The sequence below is a fragment of the Bombina bombina genome, chromosome 8, assembly GCF_027579735.1.
Source record: "Bombina bombina isolate aBomBom1 chromosome 8, aBomBom1.pri, whole genome shotgun sequence".
In the NCBI taxonomy this organism is placed as follows: Eukaryota; Metazoa; Chordata; class Amphibia; order Anura; family Bombinatoridae; genus Bombina; species Bombina bombina.
The window spans coordinates 193,930,008-193,951,159 of NC_069506.1; the positions used below are offsets into that span (position 1 = coordinate 193,930,008).

General features: G+C 41.8%; 1 protein-coding gene across 2 annotated transcripts in view; it reads right to left on the reverse strand.

The window, feature by feature from the left end:
• Nucleotides 1-21,152, reverse strand: part of LOC128638698 (AP-2 complex subunit alpha-1) — a 112,230-nt gene that overhangs the window by 12,762 nt on the left and 78,316 nt on the right. For both annotated transcript variants that reach the window (XM_053690820.1, XM_053690819.1), the window contains 2 exons: nucleotides 13,877-13,946; nucleotides 13,660-13,794 (listed from right to left, as the gene is read on the reverse strand). In XM_053690820.1, coding sequence (XP_053546795.1) covers nucleotides 13,660-13,794; nucleotides 13,877-13,946 — 205 coding nt within the window. The remainder of the gene's footprint in view (nucleotides 1-13,659; nucleotides 13,795-13,876; nucleotides 13,947-21,152) is intronic.

Genomic DNA, 21,152 nt, shown 5'->3' on the forward strand with positions numbered 1-21,152 from the left:
ACGGAGGTTCTCAAGCTTAAATTTAAAATTAGAGATCTCTGAATCCGGTTTCCCTGGATCAGATCCGTCACCCACAGAATGAAGCTCTCCGTCCTCATGTTCTGCAAATTGTGACGCAGTATCGGACATGGCTCTCACATCATCAGCGCGCTCTGTCCTTAACCCAGAGCTATCGCGCTTGCCTCTTAATTCTGGCAATTTAGATAATACCTCTGTCATAACAGCAGCCATGTCTTGCAAAGTGATTTGTAAGGGCCTCTCTGATGTACTTGGCGCCACAATATCACGCGCCTCCTGAGCGGGAGGCGAAGGTACTGACACGTGAGGAGAGTTAGTCGGCATAACTTCCCCCTCGTTGTCTGGTGATAATTTCTTTACAGATAAAGACTGACTATTATTTAAAGTGACAACAATACATTTAGTACACATATTTCTATGGGGCTCCACATTGGCCTTCAAACATAGTGAACAAACAGATTCATCTGTGTCAGACATGTTTAAACAGACTAGCAATGAGACTAGCAAGCTTGGAAAATCCTTTCAAATAAGTTTACAAGCAATATAAAAAAACGCTACTGCGCCTTTAAGAAGCACAAAAAAAAACTGTCACAGTTGAAATAACAATGAACCAAATCAGTTATAGCAACCAAATTTTCACAGTAAATGTATTAAGTTAGCAAAGTATTGCACCCACTAGCAAATGGATGATTAACCCCTTAATACCCAAAACGGATAATCAATTTAACAATTAACGTTTTTATCACAGTCAAACACACTGTCACAGGTCTGCTGTGACTGATTACCTCCCTCAAAATGAATTTTGAAGACCCCTGAGCTCTCTAGAGACGTCCTGGATCAAGGAGGAAGAAGCAGGAAGACTGACTGAATTTTTACTGCGCAAAAAAGCGCTAAAATAGGCCCCTCCCACTCATATTACAACAGTGGGAAAACTCAGTTAACCTTTTCTATGCAGAAATATACGTCAGCCATGTGGAAAAAATCATGCCCCAAAAGATTTATCACCAAAGTACCTCACAAAAACGAATAAAATGCCAGTAAACGTTTTAAACATACATTTGAAAAGTTATGTAGTGTTATTAATAAGCCTGCTACCAGTCGCTTCTACTGCAGTTAAGGCTCATATATTACTTCAGTATTAACAGCATTTTCTTAGTTAAATTCCATTCCTTAGAAAATTACTTTACTGCACATACATTCATCAGCCTGATACCAGTCACTACTACTGCATTTAAGGCTGTACTTACATTACATCGGTATCAGCAGTATTTTCTAGTCAATTCCATTCCTTAGAAAAAATATTTTACTGCACATACCTCATCTGCAGGGAACCCCGCATGCTATTCCCTTTCTGAAGTTACCCCACTCCTCAGAATGTGCGAGAACAGCCAGTGGATCTTCGTTACTTCTGCTAAGATCATAGAAAACGCAGGCAGATTCTTCTTCTAAATACTGCCTGAGAGAAAAAACAACACACTCCGGTGCCATTTAAAAATAACAAACTTTTGATTGAAGAAATAATTAAGAATAAAAACTCCACACTCCTCTCACACCTTCCTACTATGTTGAGAGTTGCAAGAGAATGACTGGATATGACGTGGAGGGGAGGAGCTATATAGCAGCTCTGCTTTGGGTGATCCTCTTGCAACTTCCTGTTGGGAAGGGAATATATCCCATAAGTAATGGATGATCCGTGGACTGAATACACTTAACAAGAGAAAAACAGAATTTATGCTTACCTGATAAATTACCTTCTCTTGCGGTGTATCCAGTCCACGGATTCATCCTTTACTTGTGGGATATTCTCATTCCCTACAGGAAGTGGCAAAGAGAGCACACAGCAGAGCTGTCCATATAGCTCCCCCTCTAGCTCCACCCCCCAGTCATTCGACCAAAGGTTAGGAAGAAAAAGGAGAAACCATAGGGTGCAGTGGTGACTGTTTAAACAAAACATTTTTTACCCGACTTAATTGCCAGGGCGGGCCGTGGATTGGATACACCGCAAGAGAAAGTAATTTATCAGGTAAGCATAAATTCTGTTTTCTCTTGCAAGGTGTATCCAGTCCACGGATACATCCTTTACTTGTGGGATACCAATACCAAAGCTTTAGGACACGGATGAAGGGAGGGAACAAGGCAGGTACTTTAAACGGAAGGCACCACTGCTTGCAAAACCTTTCTCCCAAAAATAGCCTCCGAAGAGGCAAAAGTATCGAATTTGTAAAATTTTGAAAAAGTATGCAGTGAAGACCAAGTCGCTGCCTTACAAATCTGTTCAACAGAAGCCTCGTTTTTAAAAGCCCATGTGGAAACCACTGCTCTGGTAGAATGAGCAGTAATAGTTTCAGGAGGCTGCTGGCCAGCAGTCTCATAGGCCAAACGGATGATGCTTTTCAGCCAAAGGGAAAGAGAGGTAGCAGTCGCTTTCTGACCTCTCCTCTTACCAGAATAGATAACAAACAAGGAAGATGTTTGTCTGAAATCCTTAGTTGCTTGCAAATAGAACTTTAGAGCACGAACTACATCAAGATTGTGCAACAGACGTTCCTTCTTCGAAGAAGGATTAGGACACAGAGAAGGAACAACTATTTCCTGGTTAATATTCTTATTAGAAACCATTTTAGGAAGGAAACCAGGTTTGGTACGCAAAACTACCTTATCTGCGTGGAACACCAGATAAGGTGAATCGCACTGTAAGGCAGATAATTCTGAGACTCTTCGAGCAGAAGAGATAGCTACCAAAAACAAAACTTTCCAAGATAACAACTTAATATCTATGGAATGTAAAGGTTCAAACGGAACCCCTTGAAGAACTGAAAGAACTAGATTTAGACTCCATGGCGGAGCCACAGGTTTATAGACAGGCTTGATTCTGACTAAGGACTGCGCAAACGCTTGAACGTTTGGAACCGCTGCCAGACGCTTGTGTAAAAGGATAGACAGAGCAGATATCTGTCCTTTTAAAGAACTAGCTGACAATCCTTTCTCCAAACCTTCTTGGAGAAAAGACAATATCCTGGGAATTCTAATCTTACTCCATGAGTAACCCTTGGATTCACACCAACAAAGATATTTCCGCCATATCTTATGGTAGATTTTCCTGGTGGCAGGCTTTCTCGCCTGAATCAGGGTATCTATAACTTACTCAGAGAAACCACGCTTTGATAGAATTAAGCGTTCAATCTCCAAGCAGTCAGACGTAGAGAAATTAGATTTGGATGCTTGAATGGACCCTGAATTAGAAGATCCTGCCTCATTGGCAGTGTCCATGGTGGGACCGATGACATGTCCACTAGGTCTTCATACCAAGTCCTGCGTGGCCACGCAGGCGCTATCAGAATCACCGAAGCCTTCTCCTGCTTGATTCTGGCAACCAGACGAGGGAGAAGGGGGAAACGGTGGGAAAACATAAGCCAGATTGAAGGACCAAGGCGCTGCTAGAGCATCTATCAATGCCGCCTTGGGGTCCCTGGCCCTGTAGAGGGGAAGTTTGGAGTTCTGACGGGACACCATCAGATCCAACTCTGGAGTGCACCAAAGCGGAGTCAGCTGAGCAAATACCTCTGGATGAAAAGTCTGACGATTTAGGAAATCCGCCTCCCAGTTGTCTACTCCTGGGATGTGAATTGCTGAGAGATGGCAGGAGTGATCCTCCGCCCACCTGATTATTTTGGTTACTTCCTTCATCGCTAGGGAACTCTTTGTTCCCCCTTGATGATTGATGTAAGCTACAGTCGTGATGTTGTCCGACTGAAATCTGATGAATTTGGCCGCAGCTAGTTGAGGCCATGCCTGAAGCGCGTTGAATATCGCCCTCAGCTCCAGAATGTTTATCGGGAGAAGAGATTCTTCCTGAGACCATAAGCCTTGAGCTTTCAGAGAGTCCCAGACTGCACCCGAGCCTAACAGACTGGCGTCGGTCGTTACAATGATCCACTCTGGTCTGCGGAAACATATTCCCTGAGACAGGTGATCCTGAGACAACCACCAGAGAAGAGAATCTCTGGTCTCCTGGTCCAACTGTATTTGAGGAGACAAATCTGCATAATCCCCATTCCACTGTTTGAGCATGCATAGTTGCAGTGGTCTGAGATGTATCCGAGCGAAAGGGACTATGTCCATTGCCGCTACCATTAATCCGATTGCCTCCATGCACTGAGCTACAGATGGCTGAGGAATGGAATGAAGAACTCGGCAAGTAGTTAAAAGTTTCAACTTTCTGACCTCCGTCAGAAATATTTTCATTTCTACCGAATCTATTAGTGTTCCTAGGAAGGGAACCCTTGTGAGTGGGGACAGAGAACTCTTTTTGATGGTCACCTTCCACCCGTGAGACCTCAGAAAAAACAGAATTTATGCTTACCTGATAAATTACTTTCTCTTGCGGTGTATCCAGTCCACGGATTCATCCTTACTTGTGGGATATTCTCATTCCCTACAGGAAGTGGCAAAGAGAGCACACAGCAGAGCTGTCCATATAGCTCCCCCCCTCAGTCATTCAACCAAAGGTTAGGAGAAAAGGAGAAACCATAGGGTGCAGTGGTGACTGTAGTTTAAACAAAACATTTTTTATTAACCTGACTTAATTGCCAGGGCAGGCCGTGGACTGGATACACCGCAAGAGAAAGTAATTTATCAGGTAAGCATAAATTCTGTTTTCTCTTGCAAGGTGTATCCAGTCCACGGATTCATCCTTACTTGTGGGATACCAATACCAAAGCTTTAGAACACGGATGAAGGGAGGGAACAAGACAGGTAACCTAAACGGAAGTCACCACTGCTTGCAAAACCTTTCTCCCAAAAATAGCCTCCGAAGAAGCAAAAGTATAGAATTTGTAAAATTTGGCAAAAGTATGCAGTGAAGACCAAGTCGCTGCCTTACAAATCTGTTCCACAGAAGCCTCATTCTTGAAGGCCCAAGTGGAAGCCACAGCTATGGTGGAATGAGCTGTAATTCATTCAGGAGGCTGCTGCCCAGCAGTCTCATAAGCCAATCGGATGAAGCTTTTCAATCAGAAGGAAAGAGGTAGCAGTCGCTTTCTGATCTCTCCTCTTACCAGAATAGACAAGAAACAAGGATGATGTTTGTCTGAAATCCTTGGTTGCTTGCAAATAGAATTTCAAAGCACGAACCACATCAAGATTGTGTAATAGCCGTTCCTTCTTTGAAGCTGGATTAGGACACAGGGAAGGAACAATGATTTCCTGGTTAATATTCTTATTAGAAACAACTTTAGGAAGAAAACCAGGTTTGGTACGCAAAACAACCTTATCTGCATGGAACACCAGATAGGGTGAATTACACTGCAAACCAGACAATTCTGAAACTCTTCGAGCAGAAGATATAGCTACCAAAAACAAAACTTTCCAAGATAGTAACTTAATATCTATGGAATGTAAAGGTTCAAACGGAACCCCTTGAAGAACTGAAAGAACTAAATTTAGACTCCATGGCGGAGCCACAGGTTTATAGACAGGCTTGATTCTGACTAAAGCCTGAGCAAACGCTTGAACGTCTGGTACCTCTGCCAGACGCTTGTGTAAAAGGATAGACAGAGCAGATATCTGTCCCTTTAAGGAACTAGCCGACAAGCCTTTCTCCAATCCTTCTTGGAGAAAAGACAATATCCTTGGAATCCTAATCTTACTCCACGAGTAACCCTTGGATTCACACCAACAAAGATATTTCCGCCATATCTTATGGTAAATTTTCCTGGTGACAGGCTTTCTAGCCTGGATCAGAGTATCTATAACCGATTCAGAGAAACCACGCTTAGATAGAATTAAGCGTTCAATCTCCAAGCAGTCAGCTGTAGAGAAACTAGGTTTGGATGCTTGAATGGACCCTGTATTAAAAGATCCTGCCTCGTTGGCAGTGTCCAGGGTGGGACAGATGACATGTCCACTAGGTCTGCATACCAAGTCCTGCGTGGCCACGCAGGCGCTATCAGAATTACCGAAGCCTTCTCCTGTTTGATTCTGGCTACCAGACGAGGGAGAAGGGGAAACGGTGGAAAGACATAAGCCAGATTCAAGGACCAAGGCGCTACTAGAGCATCTATCAATGCCGCCTTGGGGTCCCTGGACCTGGATCCGTAGAGAGGAAGCTTAAAATTCTGACGGGACGCCATCAGATCCAATTCTGGAATGCCCCATAGCTGGGTCAGCTGGGCAAAAACCTCCGGGTGGAGTTCCCACTCCCCCGGGTGAAAAGTCTGACGACTTAGAAAATCCGCCTCCCAGTTGTCTACACCTGGGATGTGAATTGCAGATAGATGGCAGGAGTGATCCTCCGCCCACCTGATTATTTTGGTTACTTCCTTCATCGCCAAGGAACTCTTTGTTCCCCCCTGATGATTGATGTACGCTACAGTCATGATGTTATCCGACTGAAATGTGATGAATTTGGCCGCCGCTAGTTGAGGCCATGCCTGAAGCGTGTTGAATATCGCTCTCAGTTCCAAAATGTTTATCGGGAGAAGAGACTCTTCCCGAAACCATAGGCCCTGAGCTTTCAGGGAGTCCCAGACAGCGCCCCAGCCTAACAGACTGGCGTCGGTCGTTACAATGATCCACTCCGGTCTGCGGAAGCACATTCCCTGAGACAGGTGATCCTGAGACAACCACCAGAGAAGAGAATCTCTGGTTTTCTGGTCCAGTTGTATCTGAGGAGACAAATCTGCATAATCTCCATTCCACTGTTTGAGCATGCACAGTTGCAGTGGTCTGAGATGTATTCGAGCAAAAGGGACTACGTCCATTGCCGCTACCATTAATCCGATTACCTCCATGCACTGAGCTACAGATGGTCGAGGAATGGAATGAAGAACTCGGCAAGTAGTTAAAAGCTTTAACTTTCTGACCTCCGTCAGAAATATTTTCATTTCTACAGAGTCTATTAATGTTCCCAGGAAGGGAACCCTTGTGAGCGGGGACAGAGAACTTTTTCCGATGTTCACCTTCCAACCGTGAGACCTTAGAAAGGCCAGAACAATCTCCGTATGAGCCTTGGCTCTGGGAAAAGACGACGCCTGTATTAAGATGTCGTCCAAATAAGGTGCTACTGCAATGCCCCGCGATCTTAATACTGCCAGAAGGGACCCTAGCACTTTTGTGAAAATTCTGGGAGCGGTGGCCAACCCGAAGGGAAGGGCAACGAACTGTTAATGCTTGTCCAGAAAGGCGAACCTTAGGAACTGATGATGATCTTTGTGGATAGGAATATGTAGGTACGCATCCTTTAGATCCACGGTAGTCATATATTGACCTTCCTGGATCATAGGTAAGATTGTCCGGATGGTCTCCATCTTGAATTATGGACCTCTGAGGAATTTGTTTAGAATTTTTAGATCCAGGATTGGTCTGAAAATTTCTTCCTTTTTGGGAACCACAAACAGGTTTGAGTAAAAACCCAGTCCTTGTTCTGTAATTGGAACTGGATATATCACTCCCATCTTGAGTAGATCTTCTACACAGCGTAAGAACGCCTCTTTCTTTGTCTGGTCTGAAGACAGACGAGAAATGTGGAACCTTCCCCTTGGAGGGGAGTCCTTGAATTCTAGAAGATATCCCTGAGTAACAATCTCTAATGCCCAGGGATCGTGAACATCTCTTGCCCAGGCCTGAGTGAAGAGAGAAAGTCTGCCCCCTACTAGATCAGGTCCCGGATCGGGGGCTACCCCTTCATGCTGTCTTGGTAGCAGCTGCAGGCATTTTGGCCTGTTTACCCTTGTTCCAGCCCTGGTAAGGCTTCCAGGTTGCCTTGGGCTGTGAAGCGTTACCTTCTTGCTTTGCAGCTGTAGAGGCTGAAGCGGGACCGCTCCTGAAATTACGAAAGGAACGAAAATTATCTTTGTTTTTAGCCTTAAAGGGCTTGTCCTGAGGGAGAGCATGGCCCTTTCCCCCGGTGATTTAGGAAATAATCTCTTTCAATTCTGGCCCAAAAAGGGTCTTTCCTTTGAAAGGGATATTTAATAATTTGGATTTTGACGACACATCGGCCGACCATGACTTGAGCCAAAGCGCTCTGCGCGCCATAATGGCGAAACCTGAATATTTTGCCGCTAACTTAGCTAATTGCAAAGCGGCATCTGTAATAAAAGAATTAGCCAGCTTTAGAGCCTTAATTCTACCCATAATTTTGTCGTATGAGGTCTCCGTCTGGAGCGAATCCTCCAGCTCCTCAAACCAGAAAGCAGCTGCAGTAGTTACAGGAATAATGCAGGCAATAGGTTGGAGAAGAAAACCTTGTTGAACAAAAATGTTTTTAAGTAAACCCTCTAACTTTTTATCCATAGGGTCTTTAAAAGCACAACTGTCTTCAATTGGTATGGTTGTGCGTTTAGCAAGCAAAGAAACAGCCCCCTCTACCTTAGGGACCATCTGCCACGAGTCCCGCATGGGGTCAGTTACGGGGAACATTTTCTTAAAAATAGGGGGGGGGGGGAGAACAAAAGGGACACCTGGTCTATCCCACTCCTTAGTAACAATATCCGCAACCCTCTTAGGGACCGGAAGCGCATCAGTGTATACAGGGACCTCTAGGTACTTGTCCATTTTACACAATTTCTCTGGGACCACCATAGCGTCACAATCATCCAGAGTAGCTAATACCTCCCTGAGCAATACGCGGAGGTGTTCCAATTTAAATGCTAATGTATCTGAATCTGCCTGATGAGAAACCTCTCCTGAATCGGAAATTTCTCCCTGAGACATCAAGTCCCTCACTCCCACTTCAGAGCGTTGTGAGGGTACATCAGATAAGGCTACCAAAGCTTCAGATTGCTCATAATCTGTTCTTAAAACAGAGCTATCACGCTTTGCAGGAAAAACTGGCAGTTTAGATAGGAAGGCCGCAAGGGAGTTATCCATGACTGCCGCTAGTTGTTGCAATGTAATAGGGGCAGACGCACTAGAGGTACTAGGCATTGCTTGAGCGGGCGTAACTGGTTGTGACACATGGGGAGAGGTAGACGGACTATCCTCATTACCTTCAGTCTGAAAATCAGTGCAACAATATGATCTTTAAAGTGTATAGACACATTAGTGCAATTGGGACACATTCTGAGATGGGGTTCCACCATGGCTTTTAAACACATTGATCAAGGACTTTCCTTGGTCTCAGACATGTTTAACAGACTAGTAATATGTACAAACAGGCTTAGAAATCACTTTAAACAAATAGAATACACAATTTGAAAAAACGTTACTGTGCCTTTAAGAGATAAAAAGCACACAATTTTACAAAACAGTGAAAAATGCAGCAATCCTTTTGAAATTTTCACAGTATGTACCTAAAGCCTTAATAAGATTGCACCACAAGTTGCAAAACGATTAACCCCTTAATGCCCAAACCGGAGCAGCCTAAAGCCAATAACCGGTTAAATTACTACAGCACCTTGCCACAGCTTACTGCTGTGGCCCTACCTGCCCTTAGGGATCAGTTTTGGGGGAATGAAGCTTCTTTTAGGCCCTCAAACAGCAGCAGGACCCTCCATGTGAAGCAGCATGAACTTGTCTTTCAATTTTAACTTCGCATCTGAGGCGCAAAATTAGGCCCCTCCCACTCCAGAGCTATGAGGCCTACAAAAATCACTTCTAAGTGAATAAATTTTAGCCATCTGGGCAATAACCCCAGAAAGAACTCAAAAGTGCTTTAAAAGTGTCTCCAAACGAGTATTTCTTAAGTAAAATAATCGATTGCCCTAAGTTAGTGTCAACCAGCATAATTAGCCCTGTTATGTAAGCATTCAATTCTTTACTAAGTCTCAGAACATAGCTTACCCTCCCCACATGGGGATATTGTCAGTCTTCTAGCATTATCTCAGTCTTGTCTAGAAATAAATGACTGAATACACCTCATTACAGTCAAGCCTGCAAACTGTTCCCCCCAACTGAAGTTTTCTGGTACTCCTCAGTCCTGTGTGGGAACAGCAATGGATTTTAGTTACAACATGCTAAAATCATCTTCCTCTCAGTAGAATTCTTCATCTTTTTTCTGCCAGAGAGTAAATAGTACAAACCGGTACCATTTAAAAATAACAAACTTTTCATTGAAGATAATAAAACTACAATTCTAACACCACATTCACTTTACCCTCCTGTAGAGAGACCCTAGTGCTTAGAGCCGGCAAAGAGAATGACTGGGGAGTGGAGCTAGAGAGGGGGGCTATATGGACAGCTCTGCTGTGTGCTCTCTTTGCCACTTCTTGTAGGGAATGAGAATATCCCACAAGTAAAGGATGAATCCGTGGACTGGATACACCATGCAAGAGAAACCTTAATTTTTTTTAAATCTTCTTAAGGAGACTTCAACCAATTCAGAATCCATGGATACCAAACAGACCAGGTCCTCTGGAAAAAAAGGCTGAAACTCTCCACAAGCAGAAATAGCGTGGGATAGATCCTTTTTTTGCTTGGACATATTCCAGACTGTGTTACGCTCTAGAGAGAACTTTAATTTTTTTTTAAAATAATGCAAAGTATGTATTCATGTGTAGGAAAATGCAAAGTCCATGGACCTACCCTCTAAAACACTGCTCTAATGGACTAACCAGAAGAGAAAAGACCAAACAGGTCCATAGTATTCCTTAAAAAAGTGTAAGAAAAACAACATTTTAAGTATGTTAACCATAGTGAGTACTAAGCTATGGTACATCCTGTAATATCCTCTCACAAAGAGTTACACAATTGTATGATTATGTGTAACAATAGAAAATAAGACAAATATCCTGAGTAATAGAGTAACAATGCACAGCAAAGTATAAAAGCAGTACAGAATATAGAATATCCTGCAGAATATTCTCACAATGTACAATATACCATTGCCCAACAATAGTACAAGATATGTAGTATACTGTAGAATCTACTCATATAAAAGCATACTATATATACACAATATATAACAGTAGCACAAGATATGGCATATACAGATTATCCTCTAACAGTATAACATACCACTGCAGAGCAATACATAACAGTAGAACAAGATATGGAATATACTATAGATCATCTCACAAAGTAAGGAAGACCATTGCCTAGCAATAAATAACAGAAGTACGTTCACAATGTAAAGTTACAGCATTGCACAACAATGTATATCATTACATAGCAATAAAAAAATAAAAAACACAGTATTACAAAAGATGTAATATACCTTAGTATCCTCTTACAATGTAAATGTATACCATTACATAGCAAACCATAACAGTATTAAAAAGCAATGTAATATACTGAAGTATCCTCTCACAATGTTAATGTGTACCATTGCATAGCAATAAATAACAGTAGTATAAGATATGTAATATACTCCAGGGCAGCGCTCAGACAATCCTCCTCTATATCTCAGTGTCACGCACAGCGTACTGGTCTTCACGCTGCGATACCCGACACACACCCTTTCTCACTTTGCCGAACTCCAGACACTCCGTTCTAGCTAGTAGTAAAAGGCATAGGGACAACACCGAAAAAATGTTTTTTATATATGATAGCAGGTGCCGTAGGGAAAGAGGCAGTCCACCCCTGCCTCAGGAAAAACAAAGTCCAGAAAGAAAGAACGCCAAAAAGACTGACTTTCTCAGCATAATTTGTCACCAAATACATTTAACGCTAAGCCAATAAGGATACACAAATATAAATAAGATTACCGTTCACAGTCTTGATAAAGGCCTGAAGATAGGCCTAAACACATTAAAACAAACGGTAAGCCTCCCATTAGGAGACACTATTTTTAGACATATTTTACTGTATTGCACAATATTATTTTTGTTCAACGGTACCCACGGACCACAGTCAGCATATAGGATTACACAAACAGAGGAAACTCATCAGGATTCAATTTCATTCTTTTTTTTTTTTTAATTATTATTATTTTTTCATATTTTTATTTTCCGGATTATTTTTTCCTTTAAAAACTGCACCGACAACACTATTAATTTATTCACAGTGGATGGACATTCCTTCTACATTTTCTCATATATACTTTTTGGAGGACTATCCAATCACTCATCTTTATCAGATATTTAAGACTGTTCTTAGACCATGCAATCTGTGTCAACCTGTTTTTATACGGTCATTGTTTTTATAACAGTTTTGCACCATATTAAGCATGGATCCATGAATTTATATATTTAAGTTGTATTAAAACTTTTTTTATGTAACCTATTTGCCTTTGCCTCTCAGGCGTTCCTTTTTTATTTCTATTCTCCGATCTATTAGTAGGTTAGCTAGGAGACCTACCTAGCGCTGCGGAATCTGTTGGCGCTCTACAAATAACTGATAGTAATAATAATAATAATAATACCTAAAGAAGCCAATAGGTACTTTTAACATAGTGCTGCGTTAAGAATTTTCTTTTCTTAATAGCGTAAAAGTGCAATGTCATAGATCTTATATTCTTATTTTTTTTATTAATATTTATTGAAAGTTATTTGAAGATTACATTTATAGCAGGTATGAAAAAAGAAAGAACCGAAAGACAGACAAATCTACAACAATAAATCATATCTTATCAACATGACTCAATGTAGTCTAATTAAAATAGTATGGTATCCCTGGTGAAGGGCCGTGTGGGCATGAAACATGTTGGATGAGCAGCTGACTGTTGTGCTGAAATGGTAAGTAAAAAAATCTTTGGAAACAGCTTAAAAATTTACTACAAAGGCCTTTCTCTAAAAGTGATTAGGGCTACCTATCCAATGTTTATGAATTTGTTTCACGTTCTGTCACAATAGACTGAGAAAAAATTAAAAAAAGGAAAAAAAGAGTCTCTCCAACCTTTATGGAAAACACAATTAGGCAAGGTAAATAGGGGCCCTTTTTAAGCATGAATTTATGTGTGTTCGGTTTGTATAAATCCAGAGAAGAAATGAATCAATTGTTGAACAGTCTGTTATAGCAGATAAAAACAAACAAACAAAAATAAAGAAACATGGACAAGTAACTAAACACCAGCAAAATAAAAAGTGTATCGCCAACAGCTAAATGTTACCCCAGATTGACAAAACTTACACAGGTAATCATAAAAATATTCCTATATTGTGTGTATTGCTTTAAGTGGAGTGGACAAGTTTCATGGTAAGAATAAAAACAGGAAGACATACTTACTTGTATGTGCAAACAAAATCTTCTGTAATTTTTAACAAAGAACATTAAAATACATAAAGAAATGACCCTTTATGTTTTATTAAAGGGACACTGAACCCAAATTTTTTCTTTCGTGAATCAGATAGAGCATGAAATTTTAAGCAACTTTCTAATTTACTCCTATTATCAATTTTTCTTCATTCTCTTTCTATCTTTATTTGAAAAAGGCATCTAAGTTTTTTGGTTCAGACCTCTGGACAGCCCTTTTTATTGGTGGATGAATGCATCCACCAATCGGCAACGACAACCCAAGTTGTTCACCAAAAATGGGCCGGCATCTAAACTTACATTCTTGCATTTCAAATAAAGATACCAAGAGAATAAAGAAAATTTGATAATAGGAGTAAATTAGAAAGTTGCTTAAAATGTCATGGTCTATCTGAACCACAAAAGAAAAAATTTGGGTTCAGTGGCAGAATTGCTAGTAGTCTTTTGAAAACTCATCTGTCAGTGTAAACCCTTAACTTTCACAGTTTTATACAGTTAGAAATGAGTTACCTGGGCTTGAATATTGGGTTCTAGACGCAGCAGACAGCCGACTTGCACTGATTTCGTTTGAATGATCCCAGCGCCCACATAGTTATCTGGATTTGGATCTACATTCTCTAACAGTGCTGAGCCAAAACCAAGCAACTAAATGGAAATAAACAAGCAACAATCATTAACCACGTATAAAAATAATGAGCTCATGGCCTGCATTTTTGTTGCTGCTCACCTTTGCTTTTGTAACTTCAGAGTCCATGGGATGGCTGGCTTTAAAGATCTTTTGTGCTTCTTGCTGCGGGCTAAAAGAAAGCTAAAGTTGTAAATAGAAGCCATGCAGCTCAAGCTCAAGCTAATAAGATGTGGATGATGTTGACTTTTTAAAACATGTATTACTGCGCCTTGAGAAATAAACACACAAAACAGCAATAGAAAAGGAAATTTATGCTTACCTGATAAATTTGTTTCTTTTACGATACGATGAGTCCACTGATTTCATCCTTACTTATGGGATATCGCCTCATGGTCAACAGGAGGAGGCAAAGAGCACCACAGCAGAGCTGTATATATAGCTCCTCCCTTTCCTGCCACTCGTGTCATTCGACCGAAGTTAGGAAGAGAAAGGAAAAGCCAAGGTGCAGAGGTGACTGAAATTTAACAAAATAAAAGACCTGTAACACAAAAACAGGGTGGGCCGTGGACTCATTGTATCGTAAAAGAAACAAATTTATCAGGTAAGCATCAATTTCCTTTTCTTTTACAAGATACGATGAGTCCACGGATTTCATCCTTACTTATGGGATACAATACCAAAGCTATAGGACACTGATGAAAGAGACAGGGAACCTAAACGGAAGAGGCCACTGCTTCAAGAACTTTTCTCCCAAAAACAGCCTTGGACGAAGCAAAAGTATCAAATTTGTAAAATTTGGAAAAAGTGTGACGAGAAGACCAAGTTGCAGCTTTGCAAATCTGTTCAACAGAAGCATCATTTTTAAATGGCCGAGGAAGCCACAGCCCTATTGGAATGAGCCGTAATTCGATCAGGAGGCTGCTGTCCAGCAGTCTCATATGCAAAACGGATGATACTCTTCAGCCAAAAAGAAAGAGAGGTAGCCGTAGCTTTCTGACCCCTACGCTTCCCAGAAAACACAACAAACAGGGAAGAAGATTGACGAAAATCCTTAGTTGCCTGCAAATAAAACTTCAAGGCACGGACCACATCCAAATTATGTAACAGTCGCTCCTTCTTAGAAGGATTAGGACACAAGGAAGGAACAACAATTTCCTGATTAATATTTTTATTTGAAACAACCTTAGGAAGAAAACCAGGTTTGGTACGTAACACCACCTTATCCGAATGAAAAATAAGTTAAGGAGAATCACATTGTAATGCCGAAAGCTCAGAAACTCTGCGAGCAGAAGAAATAGCAACCAAAAATAATACTTTCCAAGATAATAAACTTAATATCTATGGAATGCATAGGTTCAAACGGAACCCCTTGAAGAACTTTAAGAACTAAATTCAAACTCCAAGGAGGAGCAATTGGTCTAAACACAGGTCTGATTCTAGTCAGAGCCTGACAAAAAGACTTGACATCTGGAACATCTGCCAGACGCTTGTGCAACAAAATAGATAAAGCAGAAATCTGTCTCTTTAAGGAACTTGCTGACAACCCTTTCTCCAATCCATCTTGGAGAAAAGACAAAATCTTGGGAATCCTAACCCTACTCCATGAGTAGCCCTTGGATTCGCACCAATAAAGATATCTACGCCATATCTTATGGTAAATTTTCCTAGCTTACGTGCCTGAATCAAAGTATCTATGACCGAATCAGAAAAACCTTGCTTAGATAAAATTAAAGGGACACTGTACCCAAAAATTTTCTTTTGTGATTCAGATAGAGCATGCAATTTTAAGCAACTTTCTAATTTACTCCTATTATCAATTTTTCTTCGTTCTTTTGCCATCTTTATATGAAAAAGAAGGCATCTAAGCTTTTTTCTTGGTTCAGCCCTCTGGACAGCAGTTTTTGATTGGTGGATGAATTTATCCACCAATCAGCAAGGACAACCTAGGTTGTTCACCAAAAATGGGCCGGCATCTAAACTTACATTCTTGCATTTAAAATAAAGATACCAAGAGAATAAAGAAGATTTGATAATAGGAGTAAATTAGAAAGTTGCTTAAAATTGCATGCTCTATCTGAATCATGAAATAAATTTTTTGGGTACAGTGTCCCTTTAAGCGTTCAATCTCCAAGCAGTTAGCTGCAGAGAAACTAGATTTGGATGATGGAAGGGTCCCTAAATGAGAAGGTCTTTCCTCAATGGAAACTTCCACGGAGGCTGGGATGACAAATCCACCAGATCGGCATACCAAGTCCTGCAAGGCCACGCAGGGGCGATGAGTATTACCGATGCCCTCTCCTGTTTGACTCGAGCAATCACCCGGGTAAGGAGAGCAAATGGAGGGAACACATAAGCTAGGCTGAAGAACCAAGGCACTGCCAAGGCATCTATAAGCTCGGCCTGGGGATCCCTGGACCTGGACCCGTATCTCGGAAGCTTGGAATTCTGACGAGATGCCATGAGATCCAACTCCGGCCTGCCCCATTTGAGAATCAGCTTGGCAAATACCTCCGGATGGAGTTCCCACTCTCCCGGATGAAATGTCTGTCTGCTTCCCAGTTTTCCACCCCTGGGATGTAGATCGCGGACAGATGGCAAGAGTGAGACTCCGCTCACTGTATTATCCTGGCTACTTCTGTCATCGCTAAGGAACTTCTTGTTCCCCCCTGATGATTGATGTAGGCCACCGTCGTAATGTTGTCCGTCTGGAATCTGATGAATTGGGCCGAAGCCAACTGAGGCCCAGCCTGAAGCGCATTATTGCTCTCAATTCTAGAATATTGATGGGAAGGAGAGACTCCGCCTGAGTCCAGACTCCCTGAGCCCTTAGGGAATTCCAGACTGCTCCCTATCCTAACAGGCTGGCATCCGTTGTCACTATCACCCTTAGGGTCTGCGAAAGCACGTCCCCTGGTATAGATGATCCAGCCACAACCCCCATAGAAGAGAGTGCCTTGTCTCCTGATCCAGATGTATTTGAGGAGACAAATTTGTATAATCTCCATTCCACTGTCTGAGCATGTTCAGTTGCAGAGGCCTGAGATGAAACCGAGCAAATGGAATGATGTCCATTGCCGCTACCATCAACCCAATTACCTCCATGCACTGAGCCACTGGTGGCCGAGGATTGGTCTGAAGGGCTCGGCAAGTGTTCAGAATCTTTAATTTTCTGACCTCCATCAAAAAAAATTTCATGGATAGAGAGTCGATTAGAGTTCCCAAGAAAGGAACCCTTGTCTGTGGAACTAGAGAACTCTTCTCCAGATTTACCTTCCACCCATGAGTCCTCAGGAAGGACAGAACAATGTCGGTATGAGACTTTGTGAGCTGATAAGACAACGCCTGGATTAGAATATCGTCCAGATAAGGCGCCACTGCAATGCCCCGCGGTCTCAGAACCGCTAGCAGCGACCCCAGAACCTTTGTGAAAATTCGGGGTGCCGTGGCTAGACCGAAAGGAAGAGCCACGAACTGAAAATGTTTGTCCAGAAAGGCAAACCTCAGGAACTTGTGATGATCTCTGTGGATAGGAACATGAAGATATGCATCCTTTAGATCCACGGTAGTCATAAATTGACCCTCCTGGATCAATGGAAGAATGGTACGAATAGTTTCCATCTTGAAAGATGGAACTCTGAGAAACTTGTTTAGACACTTGAGATCTAAGATAGGTCTGAAAGTTCCCTCTTTTTTAGGGAACTACAAACAGATTTGAATAAAACCCCTGTCCCTGAATTGGAACGGGACAAATTACTCCCATGGAGGATAGGTCTCCTACACAGCGCAAGAACGCCTCTCTCTTTATCTGGTCTACAGACAATCGAGAAAGAAAGAATCTTCCTCTGGGGGAAGAATTTCTGAATTCCAGTTTGTATCCCCGAGATACTATATCTATTGCCCAAGGATCTTGAACGTCTCTCATCCAAGCCTGGACGAAAAATGATAGTCTGCCCCCCACTAGATCCGGTCCCGGATCGGGGGCCGCCCCTTCATGCCGACTTGGTGGCAGCAACTGTTTTTTTGCCCTTGTTCCAAGCCTGGTTGGGCCACCACGTGGACTTGGGTTGAGAATAGACCCCCTCCTGCATAGTGGAAGGGGAAGAGGGGGTTCCCTTGAAATTTCAAAAGGAATGAAAATTACTCTATTGACCCCTCTGTTTGGATTTCTTATCCTGAGGGAGGAGGTGACCCTTACCTCCCTTAATGTCAGAAATAATTTCTTTCAAGTCAGGACCAAACAAGGTCTTACCCTTGTAAGGGATAGCCAAAAGCTTAGTTTTGGATGACACATCGGCAGACCAGGACTTCAGCCATAAGGCCCTACGTGCTAAGATTGAAAATCCTGAGCTCATAGCCGCCAATTTAGTAATTTGCAGTGAAGCGTCTGTCACAAAATAATTAGCCAGCTTAAGGGCTTTAATTCTGTCCTGTATCTCTTCCAAAGGAGTCTCAGTTTTAAGAGATTCCTCCAGAGCATCAAACCAATAAGCAGCTGCCGTGGTAACCGTGACGATGCAGGCTGCCGGTTGTAAAAGTAACCCTTGATGAACAAAGTTTCTTAAGAAGATCCACTAATTTCTTATCCATAGGGTCCTTAAAAGCAGAACTATCCTCAATAGGGATAGTAGTTCGTTTAGCCAAAGTGGAAATAGCACCTTCCACCTTAGGCACCGTCTGCCAAGAATTCCTGATAGAATCCGCTATGGGATACATCTTCCTGAAAACGGGAGAAGGAGAAAATGGTATACCCGATCTCTCCCATTCCTTAGCAATAATTTCCGAAGTTCTTTTGGGAACTGGAAACACATCTGAATAAGAAGGGACTTCTAGATATCTGTCCAACTTACTCAATTTTTCTGGAGGGACCACGATTGAATCGCAGTTGTCCAGAGTCACCAAAACCTCCTTCAATAACAGGTGGAGGTGTTCCAGTTTAAACTGGAAAGACATTACTTCTGAATCCGTCGGTAGCAGGGCGCTATCCGATTCAGAAAGCTCACCTTTAGATAGGGGCTTCAATTCTGATCCCTGTAAAGGCATTTCTGACCTCGCTATTAAAGCATCCAAAGTCGTATTAGCCACGAGGTTGTCCTTCCTCCTATGTTTGCCTTGCAGTACGGGAAAGGCAGACAACTCTTCAGAAAGTGTAGAGGACATAACAGCCGATATGTCCTTTAGAGTAAATGCAGGTGAAACTGCAGAGGTACTGGACTGTGCCTGGGTAGGCGTTAGGGACTGTGACGCTTGGGGTGAAAGATGTGGCATACTCTGATTCTCATCGTTAGAACCTTGAGAAGCATCCGCCTTATTTAAATCTGTATCAAAAAAATTTGCTCCCTGAACTGTAAAGCCCACTCAGTACACGAGGGGCAAAAGGTAACAGGAGGTTCCATATTTGCATTCAAACATAATGAACATGTAACATTCATATCCATGTTAGCATAAATAAAAAACAGACTTGGTCTTGCCTTGCAACTGTGTTAATAAACAGCTCTGAATAAAGTGGGCATCTGTACTTTTAACAATTGATCATCAAAATGACAGATGATACCCAAAATTTAATTAAACTGAAGACATCAGAGGGGAATAAAAAATACGATCAAGTAATATTACTTTTAAAAAAACGGATCGTTAAACTAGCCTCTGCCGCCTCAACAGCTCTGCTGAGGCGCCTACCTGCCCCCTCGAAGTTGTCTCTGCTTTCAAACACACACTGCCCAAGACCGCTTGCTCTATAACATAAAACTATGCGGTCCCGGCAGAGAAGAAGCTCTAATTACACACTCATCTACAGCAGCGTATTAAGAAATGCAGTAGCGCGGCATCCAGAGCGCGGGAGAAAAACTCTGCCCTTCGTGGGCGTCACTAACTCCCCACGTCATAGTGATTGGGCCCTCAAAAAACGTGAGCCGTATGTCGCTGCTATCGCAGTGTAAAGGCCATGCGATCTCAAATACTCTCGAGCATCACTCACCTACGCTCGCTTCACAGTCTAAAAAGCGCTGATAAATAAAAACCATGCGGTTTGCAAGTGACCGTAACACAACACACCGGGTCCCCACAAACACCGGAGGCAAGCTCCGCTTTTAAGGTCAGACATAATTAGCTAATCTCCCAGCGTCAGCCCAAGTCCATATGCGCTCCCATATACATAAATGTGCCCTGAGCGTCCCAAGCTATCCACCCCCACCACATCCTCCTTAACCCCTGTATTGAGGTCCTGGGTAAAAATAGAGGTTCACAGACAGAAAGGCTGCAGCAACTCCTGAGTTAAGGCTGTCCCAGAAAAAAGAGCTGCACATACCTTGTTGCTGACCGACAGCCTGAATCGTCCCACAGCTATAAAGAAGTCTTCAGTATCTTCTTGTCATTCTGTGGAGACATACAGGGCCTTAGTTAGAATTGCTAAGACCATTTTGAGAAGGGCAGCATACAGTATGGGAAATTAATCCCACCAGTTCCCAATGCTCAAAAGCCACCTGTAGCTCTGCTAACAAGAGGCTGACCAGGTCCTGGCTACACCCTGTAATAAAATAGTACTCACTGGCACCATTTAAAAATAAAAAACTCTTGATTGAAGAAACTAAACTAACACCTCACTTTACCTCTTCCTATTTCTAACATAGGCAAAGAGAATGACTGGAGTGGGAGGGAAAGGAGGATATATATATATATATATATATATATATATATATATATATATATATATATATATATATATATATTAGGGCTGCAACAACTAATCGGTAAGATTGATCATAAAAATAGTTGTCAAAAGAATCTCATTATCAATTAGGCGGTCAGCGATTAGTTGGTTAATTGCATAGCACCAGCTGCTTCAATCCGATGAACTCCTGCACATGGTATTGTGCAAACATTTTTATTTATTATATTTTTTTCTATCCGATTAATTGGATGATTATTGTCCGATTAATCGTATAGAAAAAAAGATTAAAAAAATAAATAAATTCAATTTTTTTTGCACAATCTTAGTTGCAGTAGATCATCAGATTAAAGCAACTGGTGCTGTGCAACTGACCAACTATTCGCTGACCACCTAATTGATAATGAGATTTGTTGACAACTATTTTTATTATCAAACTTACCGATTAGTTGTTGCAGCCCTAATATATATATATATATATATATATATATATATATATATATATATATATATATCTATCTATATCTATCTGCTGTGGTGCTCTTTGCCTCCTCCTGTTGACCAGGAGGCGATATCCCATAAGGATGAAATCAGTGGACTCATCGTATCTTGTAAAAGAAATGTTATTTATTGTTTTTGAAGACAAATAAAATATAGGAAAGAGACACTAAACAGAGACAAGCCATACTCTTCAGGGAGAGAACATTACTG